Below are 15,409 nucleotides of genomic sequence, written 5' to 3'. Positions count from 1 at the left end.
TGCTCATGATACTACGACTGTGAAGGGACTTTGTATTCGCCTAGCCACTCATGAAGTTGTAAACATAAACTTGGCAACGTTAAAAGTCGAAAGTAAACATCGGTGAACGGTGTTTTCGTCTAATGGTTCTTTTCTTGAGGTTATGTGTCAAAGGTTACAAGATAGGGTGTGAATAATTAGTGATTTTAAAGTTTCCAAGTAGGTTTCATTCGCTTCCTCTCACTTTGAAAGACATTTAAAGTGAGTGTATACAATTTTTTGAATCATGGGCAGTGGTAGCAGCTCCACCAGGAAGGTAGAAGTGGAAAATGACGGAACAGTGATTCGAGTGTCTGATGCAGTCGTTGACCGATTAAAAGGTATAAAACCAGAAAGTAAACCTGAATCAGAACGAGCTGTTTATCCTAATCAACATCATGTTTCACCAAATAGCCTAACTTCACTAGATGTCAAGAGGCTTGTGGAAAAAGAACTTGCAGCCAATGATCAATATTGGAATGACCGACTTCTGAAACTTCAAGCTAGTAGTAGGTCCATCGAAGATGTCATGAAACTAGAATATTATCAAGCGATCAAAGAGATAGAGTCCATGTACCCTGAACGTAGTTTTGGGAAGAAAGTGCCTTGTGAAGATGTGAAGAAGAACATATTGAAATGTTACGAGGAGAACAGACATCAAGCCCTCAAATGTTCACAGGAAGTCCTCAAATTCCAGAATTGCTTGGTGAATAAAGCTTATTAGTTTTGAGTCAGTGATCTTCCATTAGCCAAAGTTGTTGAAGGTGAATTGTATCAGCAGTTTTTATGTTCAGACCTAGTCAATCAACTAGCAGGTACAGTTAAATCATTGTCTCGTCATCCTGTCCAGTATGCATATTTTCTGTCCTAGATTTCCATGTAAGAACGGAGGCTTACCATAGCTTCATTGAAAGTAATTTTTCTCTAACTTCACTCTGCATAGTACTTTGGGCAAAAAACAACCGGGGAGGTTGGAAATAGCTCTGCCCAAAATGTTCTCAAATTTGCATTCTTTTTCGATCAATCATACGTGCATGATTTATTTTAGAGGGAATTTCACTCAATGCCATTTTAAAGTATAACTGCGCTAAACTTGAAGTGAATTGGGCATTAACACTGTTGTGTCACCCATTTCCAAAGCACTGCGTTGATTAATTGACTATGCATAAAAATCTGCTTTGTTTGAAAGTTTGCTTATCAATGCTTACTTAAAACATGTTGAATTTTATAAGTGTTTATGTTATAATGCCACAGATTGTAAGTATTTGTAAATTATATTGATATTTAAATAATCAAATCTCATTTTCTACTTTATTCATACTCCAAGCCTCACTGGACGAATGATCCAATATTGGAGGAAATTATTCCTGTCTCAAGTTAAGAACCAAATTTTAGAACCTTCTGTGACTTTTTAAATTTCTTTAACATTGGTCCTTGTGAATGAGGTGACGTAAGAGTTTCATGCAAGTATTAAACAAATTGTTCTGTCGAGCTTATTTTTCATATCCCTCAATATTCTAATGTAGTTTGATAACTTGGACAGCTCAGTCTTTGAAATTGATAGAGGAATTTTAATTGATTTTAATTTCTAAGTGATCTAGGTACAAGATCTGCTACCCTGCTGCGCAGCTACTTAGCCTGTGTCTTTCAGAGGCAAAAATTACCATGACGTACATGTTAATGCAAACTGATCCATTCAACTTGTAGCAGCATACTGAGTGGTATGATCTCAAAATGGTGAGAATTCATGAAACATTTTTATTGGAAACCACTGCAACAAATATTGCTCCTTGGTTCAATGTGAGAGAGAGAGATGATACGGAGCTATTTTTCTTACACATTGAGTCAATGAAGAACGTCTGTTCTTATAATTTCTAATAAGAATTTACAATGAATCCTCACAAATTTGATGTTACGCCACTCAGTGTAAGGCGGCTACATGTTATTGACCAGTTTCTTGCGTTAACTCGGACATTATGGTAATTATTGCTTCTTTCAAACACAGACCAAAAATTAGCAGCTCAGTGTAGTGGCGAATCTTGCTCTCAGAATCACCTGATAGATGGTCTGATAATATGCAATAATGCTACTTATTTTGAATACATATTAATAATTTGTCGAGTTTGATAATTACAGAATATGAAAAGATGGGCGTACTTACCTAGTAAGAATTTTCTTTGTTTGTATCAATGATTCATTCCAAACGGCCTGACCACTTTCCAGTTGGTTAAAGCGCTAGACTTATTACTGATGCTCCTTAACTCACTAATTGAAAACATTTAACTTTCAAGCTAAGAAATCTGCTGTAAAGTCATAACTGGCCACAGTATGTAAGTTTTATTTGAAGAATCAGGATTTGAACACCTAGTCTACACTTCAATTTCTGAATCGAGCATGGTTTAGGTACACTTTCCAACCATCTATTAGTCAATTCAAGATGGTGTCATGATGCCATTTTAAGCTAGGAACAGGTAATTTTGCACCCATTGCAGGTGGTCTGGTATAGGCTCTGTACCCTTGATATCAGATGATTTGGGGGGGCTTGGAGTGCCAGATGTACAAATGCAGTTTTGCTATTTCAAGAATAAGTGTTCAGAGTTCCAAAATTACTTGGCGCCATATGGCGGAGGTAAGGTTCAAACTCGCTTCTTAATGCTTAAAAATTGGATTTTAGTGATGAATTTTTCACAGAGAATATATCCTAAGACTAGCTTACGTTGAAACCATTTCTCAATTTTTACCAAAAACGCACTCGTGTGCCTTGCCTTCCAAGCCCCTCATTTGATGGTTTTCAATGTCATCATTTCAACAGCTCACTCTAATTGTGATGGTTGAGGAAATTGAACACCAATTTATGTTGTTTTGAGCCTCAGAATTAAATCTCCTTGTTAGGGCTGCCTCTACCTAAATTGATCAACAAAACTTTGAGGGTTCCCAATCAGGGCCGGATTTACCTACATGCCGCCCATGGGCCGCTAGTATTTTGCCGCCCCCTTCTCATTCGTTTTGAAACATCAATGAAAACCATCAAATGTACGTGCCAGCGGGGGAGGGGTGCATAAGACGCGTTTACTGGTGTTGAACACATTTTTTGGGAAAGCCCTGTCAACACTTCTAGCAAAAGTTCACGGAACTTTGCGCGAAAGTTAAGTTTCGTAAACCTATCTCTGTGTAGACAAGGCCTTCCATTCGTAAGAAATGAACGAAAAAATTATGAAAGAACAAACATAAATGTGGATTCGTGATTTAAACTTCCGCCGCCGCGCCTCGCAGACCGCACTGTGTTTGACGCAATGCGTGAAGTATTCACGCAGTCTTGTAGGCGCTATGCGTCTCACGCTGATCGCACTGTGTCTGCCGCAATGCGTGAGGTATTCATGCATTCTTGTAGGCGCTATCCGTTTCACGCTGTCCGCACTGTGTTTGATGCAATGCGTGAAGTATTCGTGCAGTCTTGTAGGCGCTAATATGTGTTACATGCCGATCGCCGCGCCGAGGACTTCTCCTATTCATCTCAAGTCCTCGTCATCATTTCTCTCTAGGTGAGTCGCGCCGTTCCAGGCCAAATTGCGTGTTTGGTTTCTCTCTTAACTCGACTAATTAAAGGTGCTGTCTCTTGTATCACTGAAAGACGACAAAAGTAGAAATTACTATACTCTCAGTAAATTAGAGATTTTGTCGCCTTTTCTGGTTTGTAATTTTTTTTCTTAATCCGGATTTTTTTTATACCTAAATTTAAAAAAATTGCAAAATTTGCCGCCCCCTATAAATTTGCCGCCACGGGCCGCGGCCCATGTGGCCACCCCCTTAATCCGGCCCTGTTCCCAATGACTCGCAGAGAATTAATCTGATATCTTGAGAAAATAGCTCCAGTTAAAAAGGACAAGCAGCCAATTAACTGACAAACATCATCTCTTCACACATCAGAGCTTTCTCATTAAGTACCTATTTTAGGCTCTAATTAATACACACACACAAAAAAAAAAAAAAAATCCATTAGAAATATTCAGGCAACAGCTTAAGTTCTTGAAAAAGAGTCAATATAAATTTGAGCTGTTGAAGGTTTTAAATATCGCCTATGAAACTGCAAGAACGTGTATCGAGTTTGCTAAATTGCAGGCTTCCTCTCGTACTTCATTTTTTCAAGAAAAAAGTACTTAATGTCATTTCTTGAAAGCTTTTCCAATTTTTCTTTTCACATACCTTTTCTATGAAAATTTTAACATTATAGCCTTGATCTATTCTATATACTTTGATAAAATATAAAATTTTGAAATTGAAATTTTTTAAATTTCGGGGATAAATGTAGGTACTGTAGAGTTTATGGTGTCACTGGAAGTACAACTTAGAGTGGAAGTTGCGAAATCTTGGCAGTATTTCATAAAAAAAAAAAACCTACTATGTGTTGCATACAAACCTATCTCTTGATGACCTTCATTTGTACGAGAACAAATAGTGTTATAGAGGTTTGAGAGAATAATAAAAATTGAGACTTTGAATTTTTATATTGTCTTTATTATTTGATTTAGAAAAAAAATAAAAGAAAGAGGATACATGTTACAAAAACGAAAAAAAAATTGAGGTACTAACTTCTCTAAAGAAATTATCCGCAGTTCTGAAACTTTAAGCATTTGCTATCAAACTTAGAAGAGCGCAATATGTAAAATATTTTGGCAAAATAGGTCAAAGTGGTAAACTAAAATACCCAGGTACAATATAACCAGCTATCTCCGTCAAAATATAAGAACCACTTGTTCTCACTACTGGAAAACAAGTGAAAAAAGTGCTGTTGCAAACCCTAATTGAGAGGAAAGAGTATTCAAGCAGTATAATTGAAAAATAGGACTAACAGACTAAGATAAAGCAAACGTCATGTAAAAATTGCAAACTGCATTTGATTCTCTTTCATTTTACTTCTTTAAGATCTTTACGATCGAGCAACAGACAGGAGGTAGGATACAGATTACTTTGGTAAGTTTCAATAGGTCTGCTGTAATGAGTAGATACAAGGGAAATTTAGAAGCACTATGCTAGAGAATTGAAATCTTAACTTGCAGGAATGCCCTTATCTGACTGCTTTATCTAATGCCCCGTCTGGAGGGCCACGTCAGGTATCGAATAATGGAAACCACCAATAAAAGACTGAAAAAATGCTGTTTTGGGCTCTGTTTGCTGAAGCTAGGCCAATTTTCTATCAAATTAATGAAACATCATCATTCAATGGGTAAAAGAGTGCAGAAAACCCACACACAAAATAAATTTCATTCTTGCCCAAAAAACCAGTCTTTGTCTTGTCAGCTATAAGTTTCTTGTATTTTACTAAAAACTCAATTGCGACTGTGTCGGATAATTGGGGCATTACTGTGGTTATGGAACATTGCAATTATTGACAGTTGTTGAGATCAAACCTTTTTAGTTTCACTATCAATCAGTGCCTAGATGCTGTTGACTGGCTAGCAAGTCTATGAATCTTTTGAAAGTTATTGACAAAGAACCTACTCCCAAAAATTAAATGATTCTTCAGGTTATTTATTTTCTTGATGTCTTAACAACAAGACCTTTTCCCTTACATTATCCGAGCTTGTTATACACCGTCTTATTGGGGATATATTTCAGAGCTTTTTTCATGGAAGGATTCTAGAAGAAACCCAAGGAAATGTTAACAACATGAACGACATTAGTTTCTCTAGAGTCTAGACATACAACTGATGACTTCTTTCTTTGATTAAATTCTGAGTACCTAGGCATTGGAATAAATTTCAAAATGTAAAAACCGTGCTCCAAGTATTTTTACATCACTTCCGTTCATTTTATGATCTCAGTAGGTGCTTAAAAAGCAAAACACCAGAGTTGCAAACGATACAATGCCATTGCATCATTTGCAATGATATGATACGCTTATTGTGTGACTCACACAATCAGAGTTGTTTCACTGGATGATTTGCTTCGTCGGTGGTAGATTTCAGAGCATTTAAGCTCAAAATTTCTTTGAGGCAGACTGTTAAAAATGTTTGCTGTTTGTGGTACCCATTGCAATGTCTCCCCAACAGCTCAAATAGGCGATTAGGATATCTGTTTTTCCCACTCTGATGATAAAATGACTTGGAAACTACTAATGATAAAGCAGAGGGTCCAAGGTGATTAGGATATCCTCATTAAATCATTTTGACGACATCTGCATTGTGCATATTATGATGGATGGATATTTTGAGAACAATTCATGGAAAGATAGCATTACATTGGGGAAAAAGAGAAAACGGATTGCTAACTATGGACATAATAATGAATCAAAGAATACTCATATGTAAAATACGGCATCACCAAATTTTTACTTTTCCACACACTGCAACATTAAAAGGTACCTACTTAAAAGTCTTAAAACTACAACTAGAATTACAACGTATATAATGGCACAGGTAACAAATTCATATCTTACGTTAATAAGGTAAGTCACTTTCTATACAATGTATGTACATTACTTAACACCTAGACAAACTTAAATCATTACTTCAGCAATGAAGAGAAATTAGGTTTTACATAAAATTCCCTTACTTAAAGGGCGATAAAGATCAAATTAAACAAATTCTATAATTGAAACAATAAATGCTCCACAAAACCCTGTTGATGCATTCTTTCTTGAAGATGCGAAGAATAAAAGAAACATAAAAAAAGATAGGTAACAAGGATAACAATCATCTGTCACATAACCCATTTAATTCTATAGACAAAATAATAAGTTTGATACGTTAAGACTTTTCACAATATTGACTATATTGGGAAAAAAAATTAAAATGCTACATTATGTGTTCTTTTTTTCAATTGGAGATAAGTATCTGAGCTGTTCTTTCAGCAGTAGCTGAACGATGCAATAATACAAACTGATTTCACATCTGGTGCAAAAAATGAGGGATCTGTTGAAGAGCATCACATTCACTTGAACTTGGATGAATGCCCCGCGTCCATTCTAAAACTACGTTTTTAGATAAACGGTTGAAAATCAAGATTTGCATAGTTGTTTAATTCAATTTCAATAGGGTATTAACGTAATCATTTGATTTTTGTTCCGTCTCTTATTAATTAACTTCATTGTTAAAATGAAATCTTTTTCTTAGCTTCTGTGCTTCCATCTTTGTTTCATTCAACTTGGCTGATAATAAGCCCCTTGTAAACATAACAAATGAATTAGAGTATTTTAGAAGTGTGAAGAGGAGAAAAATAAACGGATTAGTTTAGCCCCACAATTTTGTCTCAAATAGATGAGGAAAATGACTGACTTGCACCTTGTAACAAACGCAAAAGGAGCTTTCCTAGAATGGTGATAAAAAGCGCTGAGTCAGAATTATCATCACAGGTTAAATTGTCAGAACCTCGATACATACAGCTCACTAAGCAATGAATTTACTAATTACTACATAAAAGATAGGTGGGTAAAAAAGTGACCAGGCTTCCGGAGATCAATCTACAGTGGGTCAGTTGCATTCGGCTCAAAATTATATTTAGATGGATAAAACTTAAATTTTAGGTGTACAGCCACCAATGTGAAATGACTTTTGAAATAATGAAAGTTGCATAATTGGTTTTTTCTTTAAAAAAAAAAAAAAAGAAACTTTGTAAATTTTAAACCTTCAACAAATCTTAAAAGATGCAAGCTAGGAAAAGCTTTTGTATGATTTTTGAATAAAACCACAAGCTCACAGTTTGTCAAGCTCCATATAAATTTGTTTCGGTAAAATTTTACATTTACTCTTAGTTTTAAACTTTGCATGTAACACACTTTCCAAACACAATTCACATTGGTGTAGGTAAACTTTTGTTTAGAATATTACAACATTTTGATGCCAACTTTGTTTTCCATTTGTATAAATGGTACGTACAAATAAAGGGGTTTCAATCTTTGTACATTTGAACGGTTTTACGATAAACATCTTTATGAATCTGGAGGAGTACCTACATCACTGAAAAATGAAACTGTGGTGGGAAGACACCATGCTACAGGTCCTTTCAAGAAAGATATCTCCATGTTGATTAAAACCCTAATTTCACACTGTTTTAAGATAGACCTTACTGCTTACTGCTAATCTATGAGCTTCGGCCGGATCCATGTATAAGAGAAAACTCGAACTTTTGGCTATCTCAGTTTCAAGAATTCTAACTAGTTTATAAGCACATGATAATTGTCACAAAGAAGCAGAAATATAGTTGAATAGATGAGAATGTGCATGCAAGAAACAAACACTCTCTTAACATTAAAATTCGTTTTGAGGTAAATCAATATATCATTAGAAAGAAAAAATCAAAGAATGTAACATATTCAACATATAAATCAGGATGTCTAGAATCTGAAAGCAAAATTGTACCTCAGTCAACACATATAATTCTTAAACAGAAATTATTATTGAGGTAGGCGATAGATATTTAATGCAGCATAGATAAACCGGGAAATTTGGAATACTTGAATAATTCACTCCAAGATGAGGAATATCATGTTAGTAATTAGAACTCGTTAGTTTTGAAACAAGAAGAAAAGAAAGCATCACCAAGTTTACTTTGAAACTAAATAATACAATAGACTTTTGAAATGGAAAGGCACAAGCTCATACTCAATTTGTAAAATGAATTTTTACTTTTAAACAAGGTATTGGCATCCCCCCCCCCCCTCCGAAAAATAATTCAAAATGGTAAGCTAAAGCTTCTTTTAACCAAGAATGCTTGATTACCTCCTTAAAATTCGAGTGCTCCATCAGAATCTGGTATAAATGGACATTTATATTTTTCCACATGCATTGCAATCAAGGGAGAGTTCTACCAATTTATGCATTAGGAGTCTTAGTGCATGCCATTGAAGGCAAGTGTGCTAAAACTAACTCTGCATAATTACACCAAACAAATCTGGTATTACTTCCATGATTATTCATGATTACTTTTCCGATACAAAATTTCCCGAATCATGTAAGTATGAGGAAAAGAGGCACCTATTACAACCATATTATTGGAACAAGAGCGAGTACCTAAGTAAAAAACGGAAGGTGGAACCTCATGTAAGGGGGTAAAAAAGATGGGTTTTTTTACGTATAGAGTGACTAGTTGAATTAGTGTGGTAACTTGTTTACTGAGATGATTTCAGACCATTCTTGATGCGCCTTAACTAAAATACCATTACCATTAGAAACCACTTCGCTCCAGAGAAACGAAAATTTTATGTAAGATTATATGGATGTCTAAAGGAGGCATGAACCCAATGACTAACTAATTCAGAAATGGAATAGTGACTAGTTCATAAAATAACGGAGGGTTTCTAGTCTGAGTGGATTGATCAATGGGTTTAATTACGAGTCTTAATTAAATTAGTAATGATGATACCTCTCAATTTAAGGTTTGAGGAGTAAAAATCCTATACGCGAAGTGGTGACGAGCCGCTAGCAGAGAGAAACTAATTGTTCTGTTTCCTCCTGGTGCGTTTTCCACCCTGGATTTTCAATGTTTGAGGAAGTTCTTGCATGAGGCTTCAGTTGGTGATCAAATTTTGTGTCGCCAACATAAATAAATTTGATAAAAAAAAATTGTGGCTTCACTCCTTTAGTCTTAAATTTTACTTTTGACTTTCCGGAAGTATCATCCATTGAACAACTAGTTAATTCATGCACTTAAGGTGATTCGATGGACGCCATACTTTGTGTCAGAACGGCATGCGATATATCGCATCAATTGGTTCCATTTTTTCAGCTACTCATCATTTTTCTCCAATTTTGAGATCGCAATTCTGTTGTCAGGAGACTAAAGCACTCACTTACCAATTTTAACAAAGCAATTCAACGTAGTAAAGGCATGGTTTTTTTGGAGAGAAAACATCGCATTCGATACTGATATCGAAACTGCACTCGAATGCGATACTTTCTCTCTAAAAAAACCACGCCTTTATTACATTGAGTTTCCTTGTTAAAATTGGTAAGTGAGTGCTTTAGTCTCCTGACAACAGAATTGCTATCTCAAAATTGGAGAAAAATGATGAGTAGCTGAAAAAATGGAACCAATTGATGCGATATATCGCATGCCATTCTGACACAAAATATGGCGTCCATCGAATCACCTTAATTTAATTCTACCAAGAATTGTGTGGTTTGAACTGTAAGCATGGTACTTTCGCCATTGTGAGTGAGCAAGGGACCTTGATTTAAGAGTTTTAGCCAGCGAGCAAGGGAAACAATCCGATGTTCCATTGAGAGGATTGGCCTAGGATATGGCAGCAAATCGATGGCACGAAAGGTTCCGAGATTTTCCGACTCGTCAGTTTGCAACACATGTCAAAAAGTCAAGGAAAAAACCATTCGAAAAGTGGAAATTCAAGACCTGGTAAGTACCATCAGGTGTTGCTAAGATCTGGCAACTGTTTATTCTCTGTTATAATAGGAATCTAGTGTGCTTAAAATGGCAATTCTAATCATGAAAATAAGACCATAATTTAGAGAAAATTTCCTCATAAAAATTAAATGAAGCGAATCCATTTCATTGAGGTTCTTTTACAGTGAAAAACAACATGCAAAATCTTAGCAACACCTCATGGCGCTTATAGGGTTTGGAATTTCCTCTCTTCATTTGGCAATTTTTACACAATGCGCCCATGACACTACTTTCAATTAAATGACTGTGCAACGTTTGGAGCTCTCCTAGCGACAGTGCTAAGATTGAAGCAACATTTTTAAGACATGACTTCCAAAACATCAGCTGAAACACTACTGAGCGTTATATAGCGCCCAATGTAGTAACGGCAATGCTAACAGGAAATGTTACCAAAAGAAATTATGGTAAAACGATTTTGTGACATACAGAGCAATTTAGGAAATACTTTGTTGTCATGTTAATGCACAAAGATCTCACAATATTTTTTGTGTATTGACATAAAATGCTGTGAGGGAATATTATGGTAACGTTTCCTTGACTACCTTTAACAGATGATGGATCAAAGGAAAAGTAAGGTTTCTTACAAACCTAACACGATAGTTCATGGGCTGGCATAAACACATTTGAAACAGCAGATGGAACATCAAAATTAAAAGAATACAACATGAAGGAAAGAAAGAAAAAAGAATAAGGACAGATGAAATTTCGTCAATAAAAAATAGAAACAGCACCGCTTGGGTTATTAAAGGTAAGGTAGAACAATCACCTTCACATGACAAAGACAGTTGACTATGATGACGCATGAAACATACACTGGACAACACTTCAGTGGAGCCTTAGTTGCAAGATGTTTGACCGCAGAGGCCATGCAATCATGATTCTCTGTCGAGTGAGAACTGTTCCGACCCATTGCAGAATTAACTGAAAAATACTGTCTTATTCTTGCAATGGTAAACTGAGCTGTTACACAATACAAAAAAAATTAATTTCAAATAAAACTGAAAAACATATGAAGACAGGAAACCTATGAAACCTAGATAACTTACGCAGAAAAAATATGAACAGTGGGCAGTCAAAATTTCCGCCACAGATGGCTTTTTATCAGTTATGTCCATTTGAGAAGCGATTTTTATGGTTGCTGCTGTAAACAGCAATATGGCAAATTTCCACAATTGAATACCAACCAGTCTCAGCCCTAAACGAAAATGAACCGATATATTTACTGAGGACCTATGTGTCAAAGTACAAGTTTCAAGAAAAATGGATTAAAGTGTACCATATGGCATGCGAGCCCAGTCTTAATAAGCATTCTTCCGACACTTACATTTGTGGCCTTAAGAGATTGAGCGCATGTCGAATAGCACACTTCTTTTCTTTTTATCTCGAAATTTGGATTTTAAAGCTTGGGCATTTAAAAAAAAAATATTTGCTCGATTTCCTCAGAGGGAAGTTTTGATTTATCTCATTGGCACTAGTTTTTATTGTATTTCCAATTTTTGAATTGACCTTGAAAGATGAATTCAAAACAGAACGGTTTAAATTTGCAACCATAACCAAAAATAAGCAAACGACAGTTACCTGACTTTGAATCTGTCAACATTTTAGTTTACAACATAATTGTTAGTCGAATTTGAATGAAAAAAAGGCACAATATTCGATGGTGAAAATTTGCCTTTAAGCACAAGCTTGTATCTGGAGACCTTAACGGATCCCAACCAAATTTTTGGAGGTGAAACGGATGAGTTATGTTATTACTAACTAAAAACTTAACTTCCTCGTATTTTACCAGTTAAATAAGAAACATCATTAGTGATTCTTTTTGAACACGAAACTTATAAGAGAAGGTTGACAAAATTGGGGTTGAAACAATTTACATTTTAGTATATTAGGGGAACATTCTAAAGATAATAAGAGAGGCATAAATTATTTATATAATTTAAGGTAAAAATACACTTCCATTGGGAGTGACTTGATCTGATGGATTTTTTTTTTCAACCTGAAATTGGAAAATGGATCCGAGTTGCCCTTACTTTGAAAGCCAAAATGAGAAGTCAAGTCGTCAAAAGGCCATGAACAGTGTGCACTAAGGAAATTGATGTTTCATGTACTTCACCAAAAAAAGTAAACATTTTGGCACACTTCTTCAATTATCTTCAAGCTCAAGGTGCCAGTAAACCTTCCACATAGTAAATTCAAAAATATGACGGGTAAGAACATTTTTGATCCACTGTTCAAAAATTTACGATTGACCTATGATGATCTTTCAGCAGGTTTAAGGGCACTTAAATTTAGCAATCAAAAATAAACTAAGTCATTGGAGGATAAAACATCACTAAAACTTGAGACCTAGAGACTCAATTTTGGAGACCTTTTCAAATTTTAACGATAGTTCACTCATTGATTTTTCCAACACCCATTTTTGATCTGTTGATAGCTCAGTGCCAGTCATTAAATTGAAGAGCAGATAACTTCCAAACTTAAATGTTTCTTTGTGCCTACTCGTATTTTGAACAATAATTAAGAATGTCTTTTTTCCATATTCTTTTGGTGTTACCTGCACAGAAGGTGTACCCTGACCTTCTGACTCCTTTTTCCATGTTAAACTATCAGTCAGAATTTCTAAGATAAAACCAAAATTTTTCTTTGATTTTTGTCAAGAAGATATCAATTGAAATACAATGGAAGTGTATTTTCATCTTAAAAAGTACATCAACATACTGATATCTACCTCCCAACACCACTGATTGTATTTCTTGTACACATTATGAGATCATAATAACCAATACCATTAATTGCCTTCTTTCTTTTAGTAGAATTAGAAAATTCTAAGTGATAACCAGAAAAATTTTAACATTTCAAAACGAAAATGTGGCTGTTCTAACTTAATGAATTTAACAAGGTACAAAAATTGGCGGGTTTTTTTTTAGGATTTTCACCGCTGGGATAGGTATTGGGTATGATACAGACCAAAAACCATAACGAAGAAAATAATGTAAAATTTGTTACAATTGGATGAAAAAGAGAATGGAGGTAAAAAAAGGGGGAAAATGTATGATTAGAGCGAAATGAGAAACTGAGAAGAAATAATTATGCATGTCTTATAATCAAGTTCACATGGTAGAACCTTACAGACTGGTAAAGAAATGATAAGATCGGCCCAGGTGTTAAGTTTCTACATCCAATGCTAACAAAGATACCTACGATTTTTTAAAATGAAAAATAAGGTGAATGATATCATTTAACCAAGTGTTGCATACCAAGAATCCTTCTACTTCAGTTAGATCAATCAATTATGAATAGTATTTGCAATTGTTGCTTGGTATACATCAATGATAGGGCAAAGGTGAAATAACTATAATATTGACGCCTCCTGCACCAAAGAACATTATCTCGATTGAGCTGTTTCAGTATTTCTAACTGAAATTATATTTTTTAAAGGAGCACCATCCCAAGAATTCGCCTGAAATTTCCAGTGATTTTTCTTTACACTTAAAAGAAAAGACACCAAGATTTAAAACAAATCTATGCAATGGTTTTCCCATGAAAAAATATATTTTTTTGTTTGAGAGACAATAATATGTATAAGCACAGTAGACTGCGGCATTCTACCGTTTTTTGGGCTACGATATTTCTGATACAATATCAGGGGCAGAAACTTAGAATGAATGTATCGCACTGCTTTTTGCTAATCTATAAGATTCAACCAAGAGCACATCAATTTTGCAATCTGCATAACTAACCCATTCAAACTATCCTAAACAGTGAGAGGAGCCATCAAAGAGCTCCAACAGGTTTTTATTTGCTGTCAGGCGATTTGCTTTTACTAAACATAAGCTCATTGTAAAAATGAGGAATAAATTGTCTCGCCCTACGTTCAGCTTCACTTCTTTGGTCGATGAAGCTGCTCGGAGGTTCAGGTTCGGCTTCTCTCTCTTTAAGCTCTTTCTTAGGAACAATTAAATTAGTGGCACTTGGTACGGAGTTGGTCAGGGATTTCAGCTGCTTGATGGTGTTGACCATTTCCTCCGTCTTTGAGAAGAGCTCTTTTTGTGCAACAGAATAGTCTGTTGGATGAGTGGTAGATGGCATTGTTGACGAGGATGGTTTTTCTTTTTCTCCCTCTTGATTCTGATTTGGGTTTGGAGCTTGAACTTCACTGTCTGGTATACTGCAATACAACTTCTTATGCAGTCGTATAAGCCTGTCGGTTTCTGGATTGCTAGTTTTCTTCTCTTTCATTCGCCTGTTCTGGAACCATATTTTTATCTGCCTCTCCGTCAGACCGAGCAGAGGTGCAAGGACTCGCCGCCTTTCCGTTGGCAAGTAAGTGTGGAACTTGTATTCCTTCTCAAGCTCAAGAGTTTGGAACCGTGAGTAAACGCATCTATGCCGGCCTCGCTTCAACCATTCTGAAAATACATAAAATCAAAGTGTGAGAGCCAGAAACAATACTGCACTGATGAGATTTAAAGAACTAATACAAAGCAAAATGCATGCATTGCTGAACACAAAAGTTGCTGAGGCAAAAAGGGTTCCATCCCAAAGATATCAATAAACTTACCGCAAAATCATGGACTAGCGGGTTAAAGCTGGAGAATGAGTAAGTATGTTTATGTATGTGTGGATAAAAATTGAAAAGAAAAATCAGAGACGACAAAAAGGGGAGAATGAGGCAGGAATGAAGAAAATCTACTTTAAACGATAAGAGAGTAAAAGCGTTTTTCAAACAGGAAATGAATCAATTAATTTTTATTTACATGAAATTCAAGGACTCCTTGTCAATCTCCACCGCTGAAATCATTATCAAAGCTGAGTCGCCAAATTTGTTCATTAAGGTATTAAAAGAACACTTTTTACAAAACCCTCTCTACACCTTGTAAGAGTTTTTAAATTTGTAAGATTACTCTTTCTTGTAACTTTTTCTAATGTGACTTGTATTGAGCCTTTCTGTTCAGGCTAATGTACTAATCTTTACAAATAAATGAAGGTAATA

At 35.4% G+C, this 15,409-nt stretch overlaps 2 protein-coding genes across 2 annotated transcripts in view; one reads left to right on the top strand and one right to left on the bottom strand.

Annotated features, from left to right (window-relative positions):
* The first annotated feature begins 107 nt into the window (after window positions 1-107).
* Window positions 108-1,315, top strand: Chchd3 (Coiled-coil-helix-coiled-coil-helix domain containing 3). The gene has a single exon (XM_019057305.2). It carries the CDS (start codon window positions 266-268, stop codon window positions 740-742), a length of 477 nt encoding a protein of 158 aa, XP_018912850.1. The 5' UTR covers window positions 108-265; the 3' UTR covers window positions 743-1,315.
* A 5,008-nt stretch (window positions 1,316-6,323) lies between these two features.
* Window positions 6,324-15,409, bottom strand: part of LOC109041068 (uncharacterized) — a 70,702-nt gene continuing 61,616 nt past the window's right edge. Inside the window, exon 4 of the mRNA XM_019057229.2 lies at window positions 6,324-14,825. Within this exon, the coding sequence (XP_018912774.1) occupies window positions 14,212-14,825 (614 nt within the window). The 3' untranslated portion in view covers window positions 6,324-14,211. The remainder of the gene's footprint in view (window positions 14,826-15,409) is intronic.

This window comes from Bemisia tabaci, chromosome 1 (assembly GCF_918797505.1).
Source record: "Bemisia tabaci chromosome 1, PGI_BMITA_v3".
NCBI lineage: Eukaryota > Metazoa > Arthropoda > Insecta > Hemiptera > Aleyrodidae > Bemisia > Bemisia tabaci.
This window is presented reverse-complemented; position numbering and strand designations above follow the sequence as displayed.

Excerpts from the sequence above, each read along its gene's own strand:
- Chchd3 (XM_019057305.2), top strand. The coding sequence starts at position 266 with ATGGGCAGTGGTAGCAGCTCCACCAGGAAGGTAGAAGTGGAAAATGAC.